General features: G+C 38.6%; 1 protein-coding gene across 4 annotated transcripts in view; it reads left to right on the top strand.

Annotated features, from left to right (window-relative positions):
- Positions 1–7771: 7771 nt before the first annotated feature.
- The window catches only part of macrod2 (mono-ADP ribosylhydrolase 2), a 389097-nt gene continuing 376137 nt past the window's right edge, over positions 7772–20731 (top strand). For all 4 annotated transcript variants that reach the window (XM_054599883.1, XM_054599882.1, XM_054599881.1 and 1 more), the window contains exons 1-3: positions 7772–7985; positions 12864–12965; positions 15412–15525. In XM_054599883.1, the coding sequence (XP_054455858.1) occupies positions 7949–7985; positions 12864–12965; positions 15412–15525 (253 nt within the window). In that variant the 5' untranslated portion in view covers positions 7772–7948. The remainder of the gene's footprint in view (positions 7986–12863; positions 12966–15411; positions 15526–20731) is intronic.

The raw sequence follows: 20731 nt of genomic DNA, 5'->3' as shown, positions 1-20731 counted from the left end.
TCCACTGAGTTATCATGGGGTTATCATGTGATTCTCACACTTGAATTAGAAAATCATCCAGGATATGTTTTGATATGCTTGAATATTTACTACTTACCCCTCCTAGAATAAAGTCACACAGGTGTTTTGGATTTTATAGGCATATGTGTTAGTGGTGCTCACTGTATTGAAAAATCTATGAAAATCTTTATTTATTTATTTCTTTAAACCAGTTACACCTTTTTATGGCTTATGCACTGACATCGCCTGACAAATAGTCAGGAGCAATAAGTATGTAGTTCCAAAGTGGGGACTAGTCCAGCATGATATCCAGCTGTAATATGTTATAGGGTGGGTTCTGCGAGGTTTATATTAAAATTTGATTGGAAGAGGGGATATATGTAAATCCCTATAACTTCATCATTGTTGACACATTTGACAACACATAAAATACTACCATTATGGTCAATATGATTATACATGTGCAAAATATGTCAGTAACACTAGCTGACTGTACAGTAAATCTGTACACTTACTAATTTGCGGGAGAAGCCTGTGTTTAAAATAAATAACTATTTTAAAAATTGATTTTTATTATACTCACAATCAAGAAAAAAATGAATTTATTACAATTTACCTTATTACTCTGGTTGTCAGCGATTATGCCACATGGCCCAGTTTATGAAATCAAAAGTAGTTGCATTGATTCAATTCTGTGTAAATGTAAATGCACAGTTGGCAGTTATGCTATAACTGAACAAAACAATTCTTATATAGTTTAAAGTGATGCCAGCCGCTCAGCTTTACCTAACACACACACCATAGATCTTTTCCACAGCAGATGTTTTGTCTGGCAGAATATGCAGAGGTACAGTTAATTTCCTTAACAACAGCCAAGTTCCATTTAGATGTCCTGGGAGACGTTCAAGTGAGCCAATATTCATAATGCAAGACTCTGAGACTGACTTACCTAAATCGAATGCAGTTATCATTCATGTAAAAGTGACACTTGTTTTGTCAAAACGTCTGCAAACTATTGGCTATTGACAGTGAGGTAACTGGTACGGCCAGTCGATTTTTCCCTGTGTGACTTTGAATGTCAAGAAAAAATGATGAGAATAGAAACAAGCTCTTTGTCTTTGAGTCGGATGTGGTGGTTCTCTCTCTCTCTCTCTCACTCTCACTCTCACTCTCACTCTCACTCTCTCTCTCTCTCTCTCTCTCTCTCTCTCTCTCTCTCTCTCTCTCACTCTCACTCTCACTCACACACACACACACACACACACACACACACAGTTTCCTGTTATTTAACACTAACACATGGTCAAAGCGTTGTCTCCCACCAACCTCTATTGTAACACTGTTTTAAAAGAGGAAAAGTACACCTCAAAAGCAAAAAAAAAATGCCCTAGAAAGGCGTTGGCATCTGCTTGTCTCTTTTATGAGCCACACTTTCTGTGAGCCACATTCTGTTTAATCACTAAATCTCCCTGCACGAGTTTGTGTTATTACAGTTTCTGATCGGTTTGGCAATGAGAACCTTTAATCAGAGACCATGGTACGCTTAAGAGATATTTTAAGTACAAGTCTAGGTCCCACAACTGCAAATCAAGTGCACAATAATCATTTTGCGTTCTCCAGAACAACAGGGGGGAGGTAGGAAAAAGAAAAGGATGCACTTCTCCCAAGATATGGCCATTTTGAGAATTCTGTGCTGAGCCTGTCAGGCAATTGATAATTAAACCCTGAAGCAAAGCATTCAGTTCTTGGCTCAGTGAGAAGGATGACTCCGTATTGTTTTAGACACAAACGAATACACCGCCTTTGTGAAAACAATTAGCTTTTAAACTTTAGAAAAGTAGACATGCCATTTTTCTCTTTCAGCTTACCTCTGTCGTCGCATGAAATATGTTTATATCATTTTGGCCTGGCAAAAAGAGGTAAACCAAAGATAGTATGAGTATATGGACATATGCTAAGATTATTGCTCCCTCAGGAGGCTTGTTTTATGTTTAAGTCATAAAATCTGTTATCTACTTATTTAATATTCTTTCCTGTTTTTATTACTTTTATTACTTATTTATAATACTTGTTTTTTTACTATGTCTCTTGTTTGCATTATCTCTATGCTGCTGTAATCCTGTAAATTTCCCCGCTGCAGGACTAATAAAGGATTATTTTATTTGATCTTATCTTATAAAAACACTGAATATAGAGTAAACTAATGATCTTTCACTGATATCCTATGCTACACACTCAGGTAATCACATTTCCTATCTCTGAAACTGTAAGAAAAAGGCAGCATATTATTAGTCCCTACTGTACCATATAGTGCTATTCAAACATAATGCAACAAACTAAAACAAAAGTATTTATTCAGCTCATAATCCCATTTTAATTCAATACCAGACTAACAGCATGATCTGAAACAGGCACTTTTGTGTTTTCGGTCCAAGCAGAAGTCGTATGGGTGTAGAGAAACAAGCACATTCTTTGATAATAATGTGCAGCTTAATGTTGTTTTCTTTGGATCAAGTCAATGGAGATGAAAGAGTGCCGTTGAACAATTAATGGGGAGAGAGCTGGGACTAGGGTGCACAGTGCCTTTAGAGGGGTGGCATGCCATCAAACCTCTGTTTAAATTTATCTAGCTGTTGCCGATGGTGTGCAGAGGAAAACAGCCAGTCCAGTTTTAATAAATGTGTCATGACTACACAGACAGGATTTATTTGAGGCCTTTTTAGCTTCTTCATCTTGAGACAGATTCACATGCGCAAAGGCTTATTTGTTAGTAGCTATGAACTGAATCATAACCTTTACTACCAAATGTATCCACATTTTACTTTTTTTTAAGATAGTACAAGAAAAGACCTTCTTAAGACCTTACCTTTACACCTATAAGTTAGCAAGAACATGAAAAATAATTTCAGCTATGATGGGCAGATTGCTGTTGAAGCGTTGGGTTTTTTGTTGTCATGGCAGGGATAGAAGGTCAAAGCAGAAAAACAGAGGTCAGAATCCAATAATGCTGCAGCATTAAGAGTGAGCAATATAGTTTTGAGTTTCACTTCTTCTACGATATTCTGCTCTATCACCCCTAGCAAACATGTTGAAGGCTTAATTGGATGAGTAATGCTGCACTGTGAATATGTGCTCAGTCAGACGGAACACATGATATCTTGATTTGTCCTGAATAAAATATTAAAGAGATTTCTTCCTTTGTGTTTATGCTTTAGTTTTTTTGTTTGAATTAAAAAAGGGAAAAAAGCTAAATTAAAAACACTGCATATTCATATATTAACAGATTACGGTGCTTGGATCAGAGGGAACAGACTAACATTGTGTGAGAAGAATCATCCTGAAAAAATAAAACTGTTCATACATAGAAGCCATAACAGTTTGGATGACTTTAGTGCATATGTGCTTTGAACATCTGAACATGTTGAACATCTATCCACACTAAATCTATTCAACTTGGGTTCAGCCAGCGACCAGGATGGAATTCCTGCTGCTCTGAGCAGGCAGAAAGCAGGCACGCTCTAGTGTGAAAAGACATGCTGGATGGGGGCTTTATCAAATACAGTTAAATAAACAGAGGGAGCCGTAGCAACACATTCTGCCAAAGCTACAACCCACAGGAATCCTGCAAGAAAAGAATACTCACAGTGTGATGCTTTTTTTAATCCAACCCTGAACCCATTCTGAGGATGTAGACTAAACCAAGTACCAATCAGTAAACCACTATATTCACATTAGTGCATCACAATGCATCTCAGGACAAATTGCTCTTGCAGCCTGATTACAGACTAGAGGCGATTGTGACCTAAAAGAAAAAACATGCTAGTAATCATGAATGAAACAGGTGCCAAGGCCATAAATAAGAAGACCTGTAGGAGATAGCAGTATAGGACTATAAGCTCTATTCCTGAGATACAGGGCCGTAGACTATACAGCCTGAACACAGGAGAAGTTTTAGAAAGAAAGAAAGGTTCATACCTGGTCTGAGAGTTTTTCACACATTAAAGGAGCAGCCATGAGCAACGATGAAAGCTTCGTCAATTTAATAGAGTATAATGTGAAAAAAAATAATATAACCAAATGGTCCAACAAATTACTGTTAGAACTGAAAGAATTATTCAAGTCAAGTGTTTTCTTGTGTACTACAGAGTAGATACTGAACACATAAAACAAGTATAATGATGACGAGGTGTGTATCAGATTCATGGTAGACTGTTCACAAATGAGCTCGTAGGTTTTTTGGCTCCTTTCGTCAGAATAGCAAGCCGCTTCTCACATCTGTGGACCAGATGAGCATAATATAAGACAGGACACAATGGATGATAGGGGCAGACAACTGTTTGATTGAGAAGGTTGAAAAGGACCCACACAAACCACCAAACTATAGTGTTTTCATGTTCAAGGTTGGCATTCCGTCAAAGGCAGCACTTACAGGAAAGGTTCTCTGGCAGTGTTGTAGCGCTGCAAAGCGATTCCCATGGCCAATGTCTGTACATGAGAACTATTTTCCAAAGTATTTGGGGCTTTTTATTTTTATTTTGTGTGTGTGCAATTGGCTGAGGAATTGTTTCCTTTCCAGGAAATCACTTTTACAGAACCTATGGGCTTTAACATGCTCTCTATGGATTCACACTGTCAAACTTTATCTGATGCGTTCAGTTAGAGGCCCTTTCATTGTCATTGGCAAGATATGAAAAACAGTAAATAATTTGCCGCTGAAAGCTATATGGGCCAATTGATACATGGAAGTGGTTAGTCTGCAGCTATAGGATTGAGCTATGACTCTACTAAACAAATAATGCTTTTTTTTATCATCTGGCACTGACTGAGAACAGACATGATGATATAACCCAAACCAGATAGTCATAAAAAAAACCATAAAAGGACTTACAGATATTGACACAAGTACACGTATAAACAACAATTGCCATAATTATGATTCCTTTAGCCCCTGGGCTCACTTTAAGGTAATGGCAAATGTTTGCATTTCTCTGTAAATAATTGTCGTGCTTTCTGTAATTACATTGCTGCGATTATAATAAGTGGGATATGAAAAACATACGTATCAAGCCAACAAGGGATTTGACGATGCAATGTTCTTGCCAGTGACTTGTAGGTACAGCCACCGGCTTAATCGCCTTGTGCTGTAACCATGGTGATAACAATTGCCTACGCAGTCTTACACAAATAGATCCTTTGGAGTAAATGTTAGGAATATACAGATTCTGCCCTGCACAAGCAACTAGTCATTTGGAACAGCCAGCCAAGTTTGATCTCTTTGCTGCTCATCAGACATCATGTTGTCTGCATTACACAATGATCAAAAAACTACATATGGTGTCATTTTGAATTTTGTTATTTTAAATCACCCTAAAACAATGAGAAAAACTGTCGGGTCTACAGTTTCATTGTTTGTTGATTTCTGATTGGTGATCAAATTACAAAGAGACAAAAAAAGGCCATTTATCATGATAGATACCATAACACAACATCCAATAACACTTTAAGGCCCTCCACTCACTCACAGGTACTCTGGCTGATTGTACCTCTAGTCAGGTGGATAAAGCTTGAAATAACAGGATGTCACAAAACTCTATGGACCAATAAGAATAATAACAAGATAAGCATTCTCACCCTAACCAGTGCAACATTACAACAAACTTTGCATGTCAACACAAAGAGATTTAATCAGGAAACATAAGTGAAAACACCTGTGTGAGTGGACTATGGATGTCTAGAGGCTTTAGTCTCATAGTCTAGTTGAGCGTCTTTCAGCAAAGCACAATAGTTTAAAAAGCAGTTAGCCTAAACAGAAATGCTTAAGGAGTTCGCTTCCACTCAAGCCTAATATAAATAAATGACACTTTATTGAAAGGTCAAAAGAAAAGGTCAGAGGTCAGGGCCACACACTTTGCATTTAGCATCTTTCACAAAGCCAGCAGGGTCGGAGGCTTGCTGACGTAGTGTCCTTCTATGCTTTCCTCGGATGTCAGAGAGAACATATGAGACTATTTAGAGCAAGATTGTCTAATAGCAGGAATCCCCCATGCCTCAGTGAAATATCTGCCAATCTTTATAAGGTTAGTTTAAATCACAGACCTGTTTCAGTTTATTGTATGCAAGGCCAACTCTGACTTCCTTGACTAACTTAGGGCTTTTCTCTGTTTCCTAACGGCGTCACTTTGTGTGTACTGCTGCTTATAATGTTGCAAGATCGACATCTAGTGGTTTGGTTTGAATAGTACAGACGGAAAACAGCAATGGCCACTTCATTCAAATCTCACCTTTATATTTGAATATAGGGTAAAGGTAGACACTTGTATCTGCTATTCCCAGGGCTGTGGCTAGGGAAGTTCTGTAAATGTCCCAATGTGGTTTTTATATAGAACAGAAACTGACATAGTATTTTATATTTTGTAAATCCATATTAGATAGAGTGGAAACTAATCAAGGTATTACAAGGATAAAATATGAATTTATGTACCAGATATGAGAGCTGATACGTTGTCTTAATTTCCCCAAAATGGCAGCAGCTCAATGAGATAACGATCTTTAATTTGACTGTAATATGAAATGTCAGGTGGTAGAATTGTGAAATGTAATCTTTTGCAGTTTGTAATATCAGATTTAGATATAATTATCCAGAATGGAACAGGAACATAGCTTCTACCTATACTGCCAATTTACTGTTAATGTTATAAATGTATTTATAAAAACAAGAACTGCTGACAGGAAAACGTGATGTATTTCACTAAAATAAGCCTTCCTTTAAAAAATCTGGATCCAGATCAGAGTACAGCTTGGATGAAAGATATTTTCCATCCTCAGATAATGTCAGCGGTCTCAGGAGCAGATGGGTCTGGACCAGAGCAGAGCTAACGCACAACAGATGACAGACGGTGGTCTCTGGAACCAGCCTCTCTCATATGACAGCCTGACTTACTGGTCCGATCTGGTTTATCCTGTGAGATACTGTCCTCTGCTACAATCAAGAGCAGGTTACCATGCATCTGTTTCATTTTGTGTGTTAAGAGACATTTATTAAACCCACATGGTAATAGTTACCTCAGATAATATTGACCCAAATTATCATCAAAACTGTTGCTATGATATTAACAATTACAGAGCAATTATAGTCCAGGGTTACAGCAAGGCAAGTTTCAAGCATATCAGAAAAATCAACCTATCATGAAAATATGGACATATCATGCAAATAAACCCATGGTTCCATTAAAGTTTCTATAAACATTGTTTTTTAAACTATAAAACAAGTTTGAATGATAGGAACAGCCAGAGGTATAATATTCAGTTGGTTATTTGGTAGTTATTATACTATTGGACTACAAAACAAATATAGTCTACTACTATTACATAGCCTATCATGTCACTGTATGCACATGCACAGTTTTTCCTCTGCATTGGGATCAAATGTTAAGTCAAAGTACTGAAAAATACACTGTCGTAAACAAATAAACCTATTAAAAAACATGTATTTATATTTATTTATATTTCCACGAATGTTTTCTTGCTCAGTTTACTTGCAGTGAGTCATAGCAGACTCTACTTATTGCAGTTTGCATCGGAGCAGACCGGCGTTACCAGCCAAACACTTCACTCGGCAGTCTGTTGAGCCACCGGAAACAACCTACCTTGCCTCCCCTGCGCGTGGACCTTCTCTGATTGACTCAGCGGCTGGACCAATCACGGGCCCACTTCCGCGTGTTCCACAGCCAATCATTTAGCCGGCGCTCGTACACATTATTTACGGCGCACTCACGGTAGGTTGAGCCAGCTGAGGTCCATAGAAATTTGACAGCTTCACAGGTGAGACAACCGTCCAGAGGCTGTTTCACTTTACATCTCAGTTTTTTCCCCCGGAGCACCATTCACTGTGAGCCTGGGGTTGCCACAGTCAAAAAACAACCATTCGAAGTCAAACCATTCCGGCAGCATGAGCAAAAAGAAAAAGGACTGGAAGACTGAAAAAGGTAAGGCTTGTTTTTGGGGGGGCTATCATTATCTCTATGGCAGACAGCATGTATTCAACCATGCCAGGAGATTGGCAGACACTCCTCATGTCCTCCCCGTAACGCTGTGACAATAGGCAACTTCCTATCCGGGCTATTCGGTTACCCCATACGGTGACTGCACAGATGTTGGGAATCATGTTGCGCCTCTGTGTAGCTCCCGTAATGCATGTTTGACAATCGCAACAACACTGTTCAAACGGAGCCTCTTGTGTGAACATTAGCTTCCATTGAAGCCTCTCGCGGAAATGTTAGCCGTCTCCCAGTTCACCTGTTCGAGTACCTCTTAACTAAACAAACCCTGCCTTCCACCTGTGTGATACACCAGCAGTGGCTCCCTGAGTTGCAAACAACCTTCTCTGCTGTTGAACGTCCCTTCAGCAGAACAGCAGAGCCACCGGAGTAAAACAACGGAGCGGAGTGTCTAATAGTTCAAAACGGGGTTATTCACCTTTTCTTAGAGGATAAAAAAACCCCAAAACGACTAGTTCTCAAGTTGCGAATGATGCCAGGTATGACACTCGCCTATGAGGCTGCAAGTGCGTTCAGTTTCAGAGACATGCAGGCTACAGGCTAGACCTGTTGTGCTCAAAAAGGGCCGAGGAAGACGTGCTTAGCCAAGCTATATTCATAAGTTATTCATTTCATGTGTTTCCACAGTTTTTTTTATTTTTTATTTTACGATGGTGCACGTTGTCACTTGTAATGGCAGGTGCAGCACAGGTGCAATCAATCACATTAATTAGTGATGGCACCATTCCGTTTATGCCACCTTGTCCATCTATGTTACTGCGTGACTATGTACAACACAAGGTCCTTGCAACTAGTAAACACCAAATGGAATGGAGCCATCATTAGTGATATTCATTCCACATGTGGTCTTCCTGCTATGGCATATCAAGGTGTATACAGTACTGTGTGATCAAACTGTATTTCTCTTTGTATCACATTGACAGACACATTTTCAGCCCTGGTTTCTGTTCAGACCAGATATGACCTATAATTATAATAATAATAACAACAACAACAACAACAACTGACACAAGAATAGTTTGTAATCATTGCTGATATTGTTGGGGAGTTAATGATTTGAATTGTATGGTCTCTACCTTTTTCTTATGAAGTACTGCAGGTCAGTCAGTGTCACGCCATCACGCCTATTGACTCACGCCTCATTTTTTCAGCGTATGGGAAAGTCTTCACAATGGTCATTTAAATTCTCGCAGCACATGTAATAATTAATCTTAGCCAGACATTTCCAGTTTGAGCAGGTGGCAACATGGAGGGAACATCAAAGCAAATCAGATTTTATATTCTGAGCATACAAGCTCCAGCTCGAATTGCGTTAAGAGGAGATCAAGGCAAGTCAAAATGTGAAAGAAATTCAGAAACTTGAGGAATTTATTGTGATTCTTTTCTGAAACCGTGGTTTGACCTGGGGCTAGACTGTCAGCTGTGTGAAATCAAGTAACAATAAAGATAAATGATTGTAAATTGTGTTGGTAAAATCAACCTAACTTTCAAAAATGGCAAAAACGTTCCCGACATGAACTTTCGTAAACAAAAATAACAAAATAAGGAAAACATGAAACAGGAATATTAATGGTACTAAAATACCTCAGAAAATTAGATTTAATGTGACAGGCAGCCTCATCTTTTTGCATTTTGTTGTTAATAGATTCTTTGTTAGAAAAATCATATGCCACATATGCCACCAGTTAAAGTGCAACTCCAGTAACACAATCTTGTTACTCATATTAATAATATGATAAATAAGAATAAGGCACATTTTGAGCCCATCCTGTTTCCATGATATCTAAACTAAGCTTTGGGATTCTTCAAAGAGTATAAGTTCAGCAGAGTCACAAAGCTCTTAAGCGTGGTCCAGAGAGCTTTGCTGTGTTCAACCTCAGAACGGCCTTTTTATTCATTCATGTAGAATAAAAGCAGCCTTGGGAATGACAGGAGTGGGCAAGACAGAGAGAAAAGCATCACTGCAACACAGGGGATAGAATGGATATACCCCACTGCGGAAATACCTTTTAATTGTAGCCTGACGTACGGGAGGTCGTGCCAAAAGATTACCTAAGGATCCTTTATCCTTTTATGTGGTATTCTTATATGCAAAGCATCAAAGCCTAGTCCTCAACATTTTGTTGTAAAGAGCCAATTATTGTAAACTACCAGGATGCTTTTGTGTAGTGTCATATCAAATCCAGTTTTAGCATAAACGGTTTTATAAAGTGGATGTTTTAATTGACCAAAGTCCACACTGTGTGTACTGGAGTATTAATTTGGTGGATATTTCACAGTAAAGCACGTCATTAGGATGAAGCTTGTTTTCCAGAGCAGCCCAGTGTTTTCCGGGGAATACAGTAGCAAGTTGAGGCTCTCTGACAGTCAGTGAGATGAACATGAGGACGCAAGCTGTGAGGACCCAAGAGTGATACAGCAGTGCAAAGGTTAAGCAGCAGCAGCTGTGTGATGTTTCTAATGTCAGCCAGTCATGTTGGAATTTGTTGTAAAACCCACAAACGAATAACAAGAAGTACTCGCACTTCTTGCACACAGTAGCTTGGGTAACTAGTTGTACCTTAGGTTTTTTTTTTTTTGTGAAAAGGTAACACATTTCTCTTTACTGAGTACACTTTTTAAAAACTGTTCACACAGTTCTCTTTACCACCATGCAGCTCAGAATAACCGTTAATCTCACACTCACTAAACCCAAATGCACTAATGCATCCAAAACCCTTTATCTCAGAACCCTTGCACCAGAACAACAGGCAGCATTACAATATGCATCACTACTGTTCTTTGAAGTTCCTTTTTTGTTTGTGTCCCAATTAGAACTTTCTGCTTTCACTTTTATTATTATTATAATTTTTTTTTTTTTTTTTAATGAAGCAGAGTGTAGTTAATTTCAGTCGTTTTACTTGTACTTTATTTTTCACACCAAGTTTTGGTAATGGTTCAGTTTTAGGTAGTAAACAGTTAATGCATTTAAAAGATGAGGTCATTGAATGCTATTTTTGTCAAGATATGAAAAGTCATCCTCGGTTTATTCTACATTGACTGCTGTTGTGTTAACTGTGTGAAGAGATGTATCACTCAGTAGTAGAGAATTGTTGTTAACTGTTAGAAAAAAGACACTGTAAATGAAGTCATGACAGAATACGTTTCTCCATGTACAGCAGGTAACATTTTCTTATTTAAGTTTTATAGCAAACTATATGCCATTTTCACATGTCATAGCAGGGTAAACATATTTTGTTATTGGTAAAATGAATGATGGTCCGACTCTATATAGTGTGCAGCAGCCTCCGGTTCTGCTGAGTGAAGCCAATGCGAAAGTTTTTTTAAATCTTGCATTCTCTCTACTGCCAGGGGGCGACTCCTCTGGTTGCAAAAAGAAGTCTGATTGTATGGAAGTCTATGAGTAAATAATCCAACTACTCACTTGATTTATTACCTCATTCAACATTGTAAACATGTGTTTACGGTCTTAACTGCTAGTTTCAAGTCTTCTTCAATACTGCATGATGTTCATTTAATAAATTATGGCACATTTAGAGTGAAATGGACCATACAGCGGAGTATGCTTTAGGGCGGGCTTACCGTGATTGACAGGTTGCTGCCACCACCAGAGCAGTAGACGACGCCTCTACCTCACTGCTCCGCATTCCAAATATGGTAACGTCCACTCAACGATTGCAAAAAAGCCAAGATGGCCTTGGCCGTATTCCAAGATGGCGACGGCCAAATCCCCGGACTCAAGGCTTAAAAACAGCAGTCCACAAACCAATGAGTGATGTCCAGATGACTACGCCCACTTCTTATATACAGTCTATGGTCACAGCCTTTCCAGTGAGCCAGCATACACAATACCATGACCCTGGTCCACCTAAATGTAATAGTTCTATAAATAATGTTTACCCTGTTATGTTCATGTAAAATGGCTGCTATGAAAAGGGCCCGTAGATGATAAAGTCCCATAAGACTTACTTCAGGGGCAGAGCAGCACAGAGCTTGAGCAAGGTAGGACAAACAGTTCAGAGTGCAATGAAGCTTAGACAACAGGGAGCATAGTGCAGTGGTTCTCATCTGAGATCCATGGAGACACAGGAGTATGCACATTTTCATTCCAGCCAATCCACACAACAGCCAGTGTCACTAATTATCACCCCTGCAACCACAGATGAGGGAACAATGAGTGAAATCAAATGGCGGTGAGGTGTCAGTATTGTTTTGGGTCTCTGTGAACCATGGCTGAGAACCTGTGATGTATTGAGAGGGATAGACTGAGTACCTGTGTTCAAACATCTTGGATGGCAGTAAGACTCAGAATCCCTACCAGCTCCAGTGGTGCTTTTTTGTTGCTGATCATGCACTTTGACCATGCAAGCCAAGAGGGGATTTAATGCATCATGCAGGCTCACATTATTAATTATCCCTTTATTTAAGATCCCCATTTTTCATTGTGTCAGTTTCGAGAGGTTTGGAGTTTGAGCAGTGAGGAGTTGGAGATGACTGATGATGATGATGATGATGATGATGATGGCAGGACCAGGTGAGCAGTTGAGGATGAGTCTGGTCAGAGGCCAACCTCAGTTTGTGCAGGATCAGCAACTGTCTAATATCGTTCTTCAACTATGGGTAGACGCTGGAAAACAGTTTGTTAGGACGTTAAGAAAAGAAAAAACCCAAAGATATAAGTGAGTTTTTGCCTCACTGGAAATTAATGTTGTATTTCTTACCGAGTCTATTCCCCTCTCTAGCTCTTTTATTCTTCACTGGGACCAGCTTTATTCATGTTTAATGTACGGTGTCTTTCCTCCACAGAGAGACTGCTCCGTCTAGATCGGGAGGAGCGACGCAAGGAGTATCGACGTCAAGATTTTATATCTTTGGACAAGATCCCAACCTGGAGAGAGGAAAAGAGACGTAAGAGAGACTCGTCAGCGACACCCAACTCAATACATTCAGCAACTACAAGCTGACACATGATGCCACTGTTTACACAGCCCAGCTGATAAATTATTATTATTTATCCTCTCTTTTTAGTTGATATTCAAACCAAAACTATGATGAGGAACTTTTCTTGCTAGGCAAGATGAAAAACTGTAAGCGTCTTTCACGTGGTTTCTTGGGAAGTGACACTATATCAGGATAAAAGAGACCTAGTCCCCAGCCATCCATGTATCAGCACAAAGGGTTGGCTAACTTTTTAAATAATTGGGATTTGCTAATGTTAGAAAAATCTGAAATGTCTTTTTGTTCACTAAGCCTCTATTGCTTTCTAAATTTTGCAGCAAAAGATACATTTAAGCAAAGTGTCATTATGGGGGCATATAATAAAAAACACAATGACAAAAATCAATAAAGGAAACTTGGAAGAACATGCATCTTAATTGAAACTCTGTTAATGTGCTTGTCAGCCAACAGTAACAGAGCTTTATAACGGTCACAACCCCTGCTATAACAGTAAAGTAGGCTTTAGCATTGTTTCTCAAATGGGGGTATTAGTACCCCTAGGGGTACTTTGGAGTACTGCAGGGGGGTCCTTGAGTTGTTAAATGATGTTAATAAATATAATTAATGCACACCAGTAATTCCTAAAATGATTATACTATAATAAATTCAATAAAAATGTAAATGTAAGATTGTTAAACCAAATCTAATATTCTGTCAACTTCTGCAACAAACACAATCTATTTTTTATAATTGTGTTTGTACAGCGTGACCCCGGGAAGCCAATTTCCATAATGGGAAAAAATAAAATCAAGTAAATGGATTTGTGGGTTAAACCTGAAAACATAGAGAAAGAAGCAAAAAAGCAAGTGACAACAGAGCCAAAAGAGTACTGTCATGAACATTTGAAATGTAGCATTTAAGTGTTTTTCAGTGACAAGGTTCTGCTTTGTAAATCAAGCACTGATGGTGCAGCATATTGTACGCCCAAAGTTACCTCTTTAGGGTTTTTTTTTTTTTTTGTTGTACCGAAATTGTTTTGCGTTAAGGGTTATTTGGCTGAAAAATATTTCAAAGGGGGTGAATTATTGATAAAAAGTTTGAGAATCACTGCGTTAGTTTAGTGCTAAGTTTCAAAAGTAGTTAAATTATTCTTGCACTCTGAATCTAAGTCACATCTAATTATGCTACAAAGTTACTCTTATTAATAGTATGTTTTTAAGTAAAAAATATGTTTGAAATATAATGTTTCAATAAAAATATTGGTATAGCTTAAACAAAGGTAACATTAAAGTTACAAATAAGACTGTTGTATAAACTGAGACAGATGTGTGTGTGTGTATATATATATATATATATATATATATATATATATATATATAAAAAAACTGTTGGCTAGTTATGGATTATAAGTGCTGTGATGTGAATTTAATGCAGCAGAGAGGTCATGTATAGAAAAATGAGGTTGGATGACGATGCATGCAAGAAGCTAACGCAGTAGTTTTTGGTGGTGGCAATTTGTCACTGATGTAAGACCACAATTGATGTTTGGTTAAGTGAGGTACAATCTTAACTTGTTTAGTAGTGATAGAAATAGATAGACTAGATACATGTTATTGACCCAGAGGGGAAACTTGTCTTCAGTGTTACAGTGTGTTGCTTTACAAAAAATAATCACAAAAACAACATGAAACCATCTTAAAACGTAAGAGACAAATGCCATTGACTAATCGGCAGCTTAAAAAAGAACCTGTGCTTGATTATCTGCACACGTATGCTGTTTAATTAAGCGAGCTATAATAACTTTCTATGGCATTTTGGGAGGCTCTTAGCTGATGTATTCTTAAGAACCAGCGTGAAACAGAACTACTGATGCACAGCTCCTTCGTTATTAACATTTCTTTTCTCAACTCTGAAAGGAGGTATTCTCTACAAAATTGTCATTGCTAAACTTGCCTGGCTTTTTATCCTCAGAATATACCAGTTCATAGAAATTATCCCAGATTGCATCACACAATTTGAAAAGTTTTTATAATATGAAAGAAGGAAGGAATACAAATTAGAGTATGCTAATTCTTAAATAAAATTCACAATTTCCATGTCAAACACTATCTGGAGTATTGATATTACAGAACATACTTTATTTTCCCTTTTATTGTGTTTTTAAAATTATTTCTATTAAGTATTGCTCTATGGAAAACTTGGATAATGAATAAATGAAGTCTATTTTCCATCAACATCATCACATTTAACTGAAGATTTTGTCTTTTCAAGTATATTTGAGAACCATTCATGAATCTGCTTTGTGTATATATAAATTAACAAATATTGTGTGTATTCATTGAGAGAAATCTCAATATTTTTATGTTCTGTTACAAATGAGTGCAAGGAGTTGAAGTTGTCTTTTTCATTATTTCAGCCAATGACAAAGAGGAAGGGAATGAGCTGACAGGCGGAGGAGGGCTGAGTGATAAAGTGTCTCTCTACAAAGGAGACATAACCGTCTTGGAGGTGGATGCCATCGTCAATGCCGGTAAGGATCTGCCCTTTGACCTTTGGGAGCTGTTGGATGGTGTTTGCTGCTGGAAGGCACCTTGGCTATTAAATTGTCCTACGCTGCCCTCTACTGTTCAGCCTCAGAAAGTGCTGGTTCTGGAGGCATTGCACAAGTGATGAGTGAACGTTAAGTCTGCTCCCATTGATCTGACCTCCCATGAGCTGCATTACAGTGACTAGATTACATTCTGACCTTTTGTTGCCCAACTTGAAGTTGCAGTTGCAGCTCTTTCTCCTACATTGTGCAAGTGAAACACAAGGTTAATGACTGAATTCATTTTGATTTGGTTGGAAGTTATACTTATCTCATTTGTCATAAATGTGGCATGTGTGTGCTGTAAGGAGTAGCAACCACATATCAATTGTTTCAGGTAAGTAAATATTTGTTATAGTGACTCAAAGATGTAGAATTAGAGAGAGATAGAGCACACACATTTCTTTCTCAGAGATTTGTGCTGCTGTAATGTCATTTTCTGCATTCTGCCCACAACCTACACACAGTGTCAGAGGTGCTGAAAGATTGCTTTACCTGTTGCTGCTGCAGCTGATGCTCACAACCCTTTTGCAGCTATAGACCCATAGCTGTATAACAGCCGTATATCAAATGTGGTCTGCTTTGGCTTTCAGTAGTTGTGTTTCATCACTTTTCCTTCTTCATGCAGTATTTGCAAACGCGCGCATTACAGTCTACCAAGCAGTGTGCATCTCGTGTGAAATTACTACTCGCTAATTTATGCATCTATGCATCATTGTCTTGCTTTATCAACATTTTGACCTTTTACAAATTTGAGCAGGTTGTAGTTTGTACTGTATTTATTTTCATAATAACTGCCACATGTCTGTATGCTATTTCGATATATCTAAGCTCTGAGAAGATGGATATTAAGTCTGGATTTGTATTTCATTTATGTTAGAGTCACTGATACAGGTGTCATAGTATAATCTGACTATTATGATTGCATTTTGCTCCCAGTCTATGTTCTCTATAGTCAGTATCTTTAAACAAACAAAGGTTAAGACCGTTAATGCGGCAAGCAGGGATTGTATTAAGTGACTAGAAAAATAGGGCATATAAGAATGCAAATGAGGTGCAGGAGGGGGCATTGCACCTTTTTTTGTTTTAAACTGTTGAATACTTTTGTAGCAAAGGCAGGCAGTTTATTTCAGCAGTTAATGCTGCCAGACGTCCAGGCTCTGATTGAGCTGCGTGTTGGCCAGGAGGTAATTCATTCTGTTTAGCAGGCTGTCGGAGGCTCTGAAAGGTTGAAGGGATTGCTGAAGCCTTTTATAATTTGCAGAAGTTCTCAGCAGTTGCCCCACCGCTGCTCTATTCATACTGCAGGACCAGTTGTCTTTGTACAGGTGGTTGGACTGATAAGAACATGCAGTATAGTGGTGGATGCTGCCCAGTTTAAATTCACCATCTATTAGAGCTCTGCTCAACAATAGTAGTATGTTGTGAATGTCAATTCTTAATGTGAATAGAGTGTTCCAAACACTATTTTTTGGCTTTTACAGTATAACATTATAAATAATGGTAACAAACTACTTATTAGTTGAATAAGCTGGACATGCTCTGACTATGGTGGCTCTTGTCCAAATTTTAGTGCGTAACAAAGTTCTGAGCTGCATGTGAACAAACGGTGCGGATGTTGAGCAACAGCGTTTGATAAGATCTTTGGAAAGTTCAGCTTTTTGCCTGTCCTCTATTCACAGTTCCCAATCTGTAGCCTGCAGTACTTCCATTTTCTCATGCTGCTTTTCATTCAGGTTGGCACCAGTAGACCGCTGTCTGTGAAGTGTGGGACTTTTTGAGCACTGAGAAAGTATTAGCCTTAAGCTTAATGAACCGTCTCTCAGAATGTCTTTTTCTCTCGAGTTAAACAAGTACAGTGATGTTAGTTATGCAAATTGTAGGTAAATGTGAAGGTTACTGTGTAAATTGTGTGGAAACATTAAAGGAAGGAATACATTTACACTATTCAGATATTTAGACTACCTATTAAAACCCTTGTGTGTTCAGTGGACATGAACTGAAGTACAGCTGCTATAATCCTTTTTTTGTTCTTGCCATCGAACGAGGCAATTCAGCATAAGGATAAAATACTGGTATGCCAGATGAAATAGTCAAATTTTGGTCATTACCTATTATGATTTCTTATCTTTAAGTCTGCGTTAGCATCATGGGTTTCTAAATGAATTGACTGAAGTTATGGAAGCGAACAATGACTCCAAAATGTCAACTGTTCAGGAAGTAAGTAAAGCTGCATTGTTTCTAGCTTGTTTTCTGCTGACCTGTTTTAATTTCATCACATAACATTTTGAATTTATTTTATCAGCCAAAGGCACAACATTTGTGCAACAAGGGTTTCTCATGACAGAAGCAATATGTTGGCTGCAAAGGACAAATGTCTGTAATTTTAAGGGCCACAGGGCCACTTGGTGCTACTGTTATGCTGGCTGCCTATAGCTTTTAGGGGGTGTCAAGTTGCTTTATGTCCTCCATTAAAGTTTAATTATTAGGCTCATTGAGTTTTTAATTCTACCTTAATTCTGTTTGGCTGGAGGTTGAACAGAAGGTGCTTCAACTGTCACCTGGGTGAGAGCCTGGAGAGTGCAGGACAGGAGGGGCTGTACTGACAATCGGTAAACTGCAGGGGTGGAGGGCAGGACGGCCACATCATGACAAGGTGGCTGCAGCATCCAGCCCGAGCAGATGGCCCAACTCGGCCTGCTCCTTAGACTGAGCCTGCATGCTCCCTGTAACCCTCTACCTACTGTTTTTGAAAGTGACAGGGAGGCATGTTTACAGCACATCTTTCTGTGGTGTTTACTCCACACATTGTCTCGATGGCAATGTAGTTCCAGAGTCTTGTACAGGATGCCATTTCGTCTTTTAAATAAAAGCGCCAGTATGTTCAGCATGCAAGTGATGAAACTGTGTTGTTACGTTAATTTGGCAAATACCAAACAATTGCCCTGATTCTCTAGTAGCCCATGTCTTTGTGTTATATCTTTGGATTGCTATCAGACAATGATCGATGGAAAGAGGAGACTATCGCACTTAATCAAGGCATTTTTCCTAGAAAATTCTAGGGTTCACTTAAAGTTGAAGAGGTGCTCAAATTGCGTTTTTAAATTGAATGAATGTCATTACTGTTGCTTTTACATGGCAGAAACAAGTTTGTGTCTTCCGTTTCGCTCCTTGTCTTTATGCATGGAGTTCACATGAGTGTCACCCTCCCTCTCAGATCAGAATGAGGTCGAAAAGATAACGGTGCGAAGTGGAAAGGACTTTTCTTATCATGATGACTGTGGTAATTATGCACAGGGGTTGACTCCTAATCCATTACCCGCTGTAAACCTTTCCCATCTTTCTGTATTAGATCATTTTTTAAAGGAGCCAATTTAGTGTGCGTAGGGAATCTGGTTATGAATGCCATAAAGAACCTGAAGGGGTTGAGATGAGTGCGAGAAAGGCAATTGGTATTCAGTTCTATGGAGCCGCTCGTACTGCAGTCATCACAGGTTTGATGAGAGCAGTGACCCTCATAGGACAGAATACCATAATCCAGTGGAGATGGACTTTTATATGTTTTTTTTGATATGCAGTCCATTCAAACATTGTTTGCCTGTGGGGCTGCTTGGCACACAGGCAGCGTTGTTTGCTCTTCATTGATGCATAATGTACAGTACAGAAGGCTGCCAGGTGCGCTGGCCGGCCTGGTGAACAGAATACAATGTTATTCTGTTGTTTAGAGAAGGGTAACATATAGAGGGGCTACTGTTTTTTTTTTTGCTGTGTGGTTAATGTCAGTCATCATAAAATTCAAAATTAAATCAACCAATTGATGGACTTAGGCTTTCCTATGTTGTTCCAGATGAGAGTTGGAAGAAAACAAAATTGGCTTCTATATCACTTACTTAATTCTATTTAATTTGCACTTGAACTAAATTTTCTTTTCACAGTGTTAAATTATCGGTGTAAATGAAACCCCAACAAGACATGTAATCAGTTATTGGGTTATTTGAGGTAACATTTGAATAAGAATAGCAAATTAAAAATAATAAAGGGGGAAGGAAAAAGGAAAAAAGATAATTGATTTCTCCAATATTTTGTATTGAGTAAAAACAGCAGCTAAATGCAAGCAAAAAACAATAAAAAAACCCCCAAAAAACAGAGCTGCCTATTATTAGTAAAGAGATTCTTATTGAAGGAAGAACATGTTTTGCATCTCTAAGGGCTTACTTTTCTTTTATGAGCGAGTTGTGGTTCATCCTTCCCCACTTATTGGAAACCTCAATAGTCGTGGCAGCATGGCAACAGAGCAGGATAATGGTGTGTAATGTCCAGAGAATATTATATGCTTCTGTGAGACACGAGCCTTAATGGAGAGCACTGCCTTATTTATTAGGGAATGACTCTCTGAGTGCTCTGGTAATATTTTAGCCTATAAAGCACAAGGCTTTCCAGAATGAAAAGTAGCTGTGGCATTTTTATTATCTCCTGGTCTAAAGACGGACTCTAAAAAGACCGACTTTTTCACTGTCACTCTTCCTTACTGTAGGGTTCTTTTCAAAGGTCTAGTTGTAATATATGACATCATATTCTCCTTTTCTACTTTGTGAAAGGCGGCACTCTTATGTAAAAATTTATTTGCTGTCCAGATCCTTTTTTCCTGTCTAAAACGTTGTTGGGCCAATTCATTACTGTTATGGAAGGGGGACATTTTTTAGCAGTTTCAGAGCTGGTCGTCTCAACAATATACCCATTTAGACTAACACCAGACTGGCGTGACAAAGATGATGTCAAATTTTTTATTCACTTTTCAACGTTACTGTTCCTTTAGTGATTGATAAAGCCTATGGCTTTTGTTTTTTTGCTTCCTACTGTTCGGGAGTCTTGTCAGCATAGACTCTTCATTAGATTTTCTGTCAGGCCATGGATGTGCTGCACAACACACTCATCCCCTGGAGAGTCTGGCTCGACGGGTCTATCTGTCTCTCTGCAGACTCACACCCTGTGCCATAACCTCCCTGAGTGATGCGGCCATGCTCCCAGCAATTTGACTGCAATTCAGTGTCCCTCACTCTCTCTGTTCTCCCAACACTGCGGTGCCAGTTGCATATAGAAGTACACACACACATATATATATATATATATATATATATATATATATATA

The sequence above is a fragment of the Anoplopoma fimbria genome, chromosome 6 (genome assembly GCF_027596085.1).
Source record: "Anoplopoma fimbria isolate UVic2021 breed Golden Eagle Sablefish chromosome 6, Afim_UVic_2022, whole genome shotgun sequence".
Classification (NCBI taxonomy): domain Eukaryota; kingdom Metazoa; phylum Chordata; class Actinopteri; order Perciformes; family Anoplopomatidae; genus Anoplopoma; species Anoplopoma fimbria.
The sequence above is the reverse complement of the archived record's forward strand: the minus strand, read 5'-3'. Positions and strand labels throughout refer to the sequence as shown.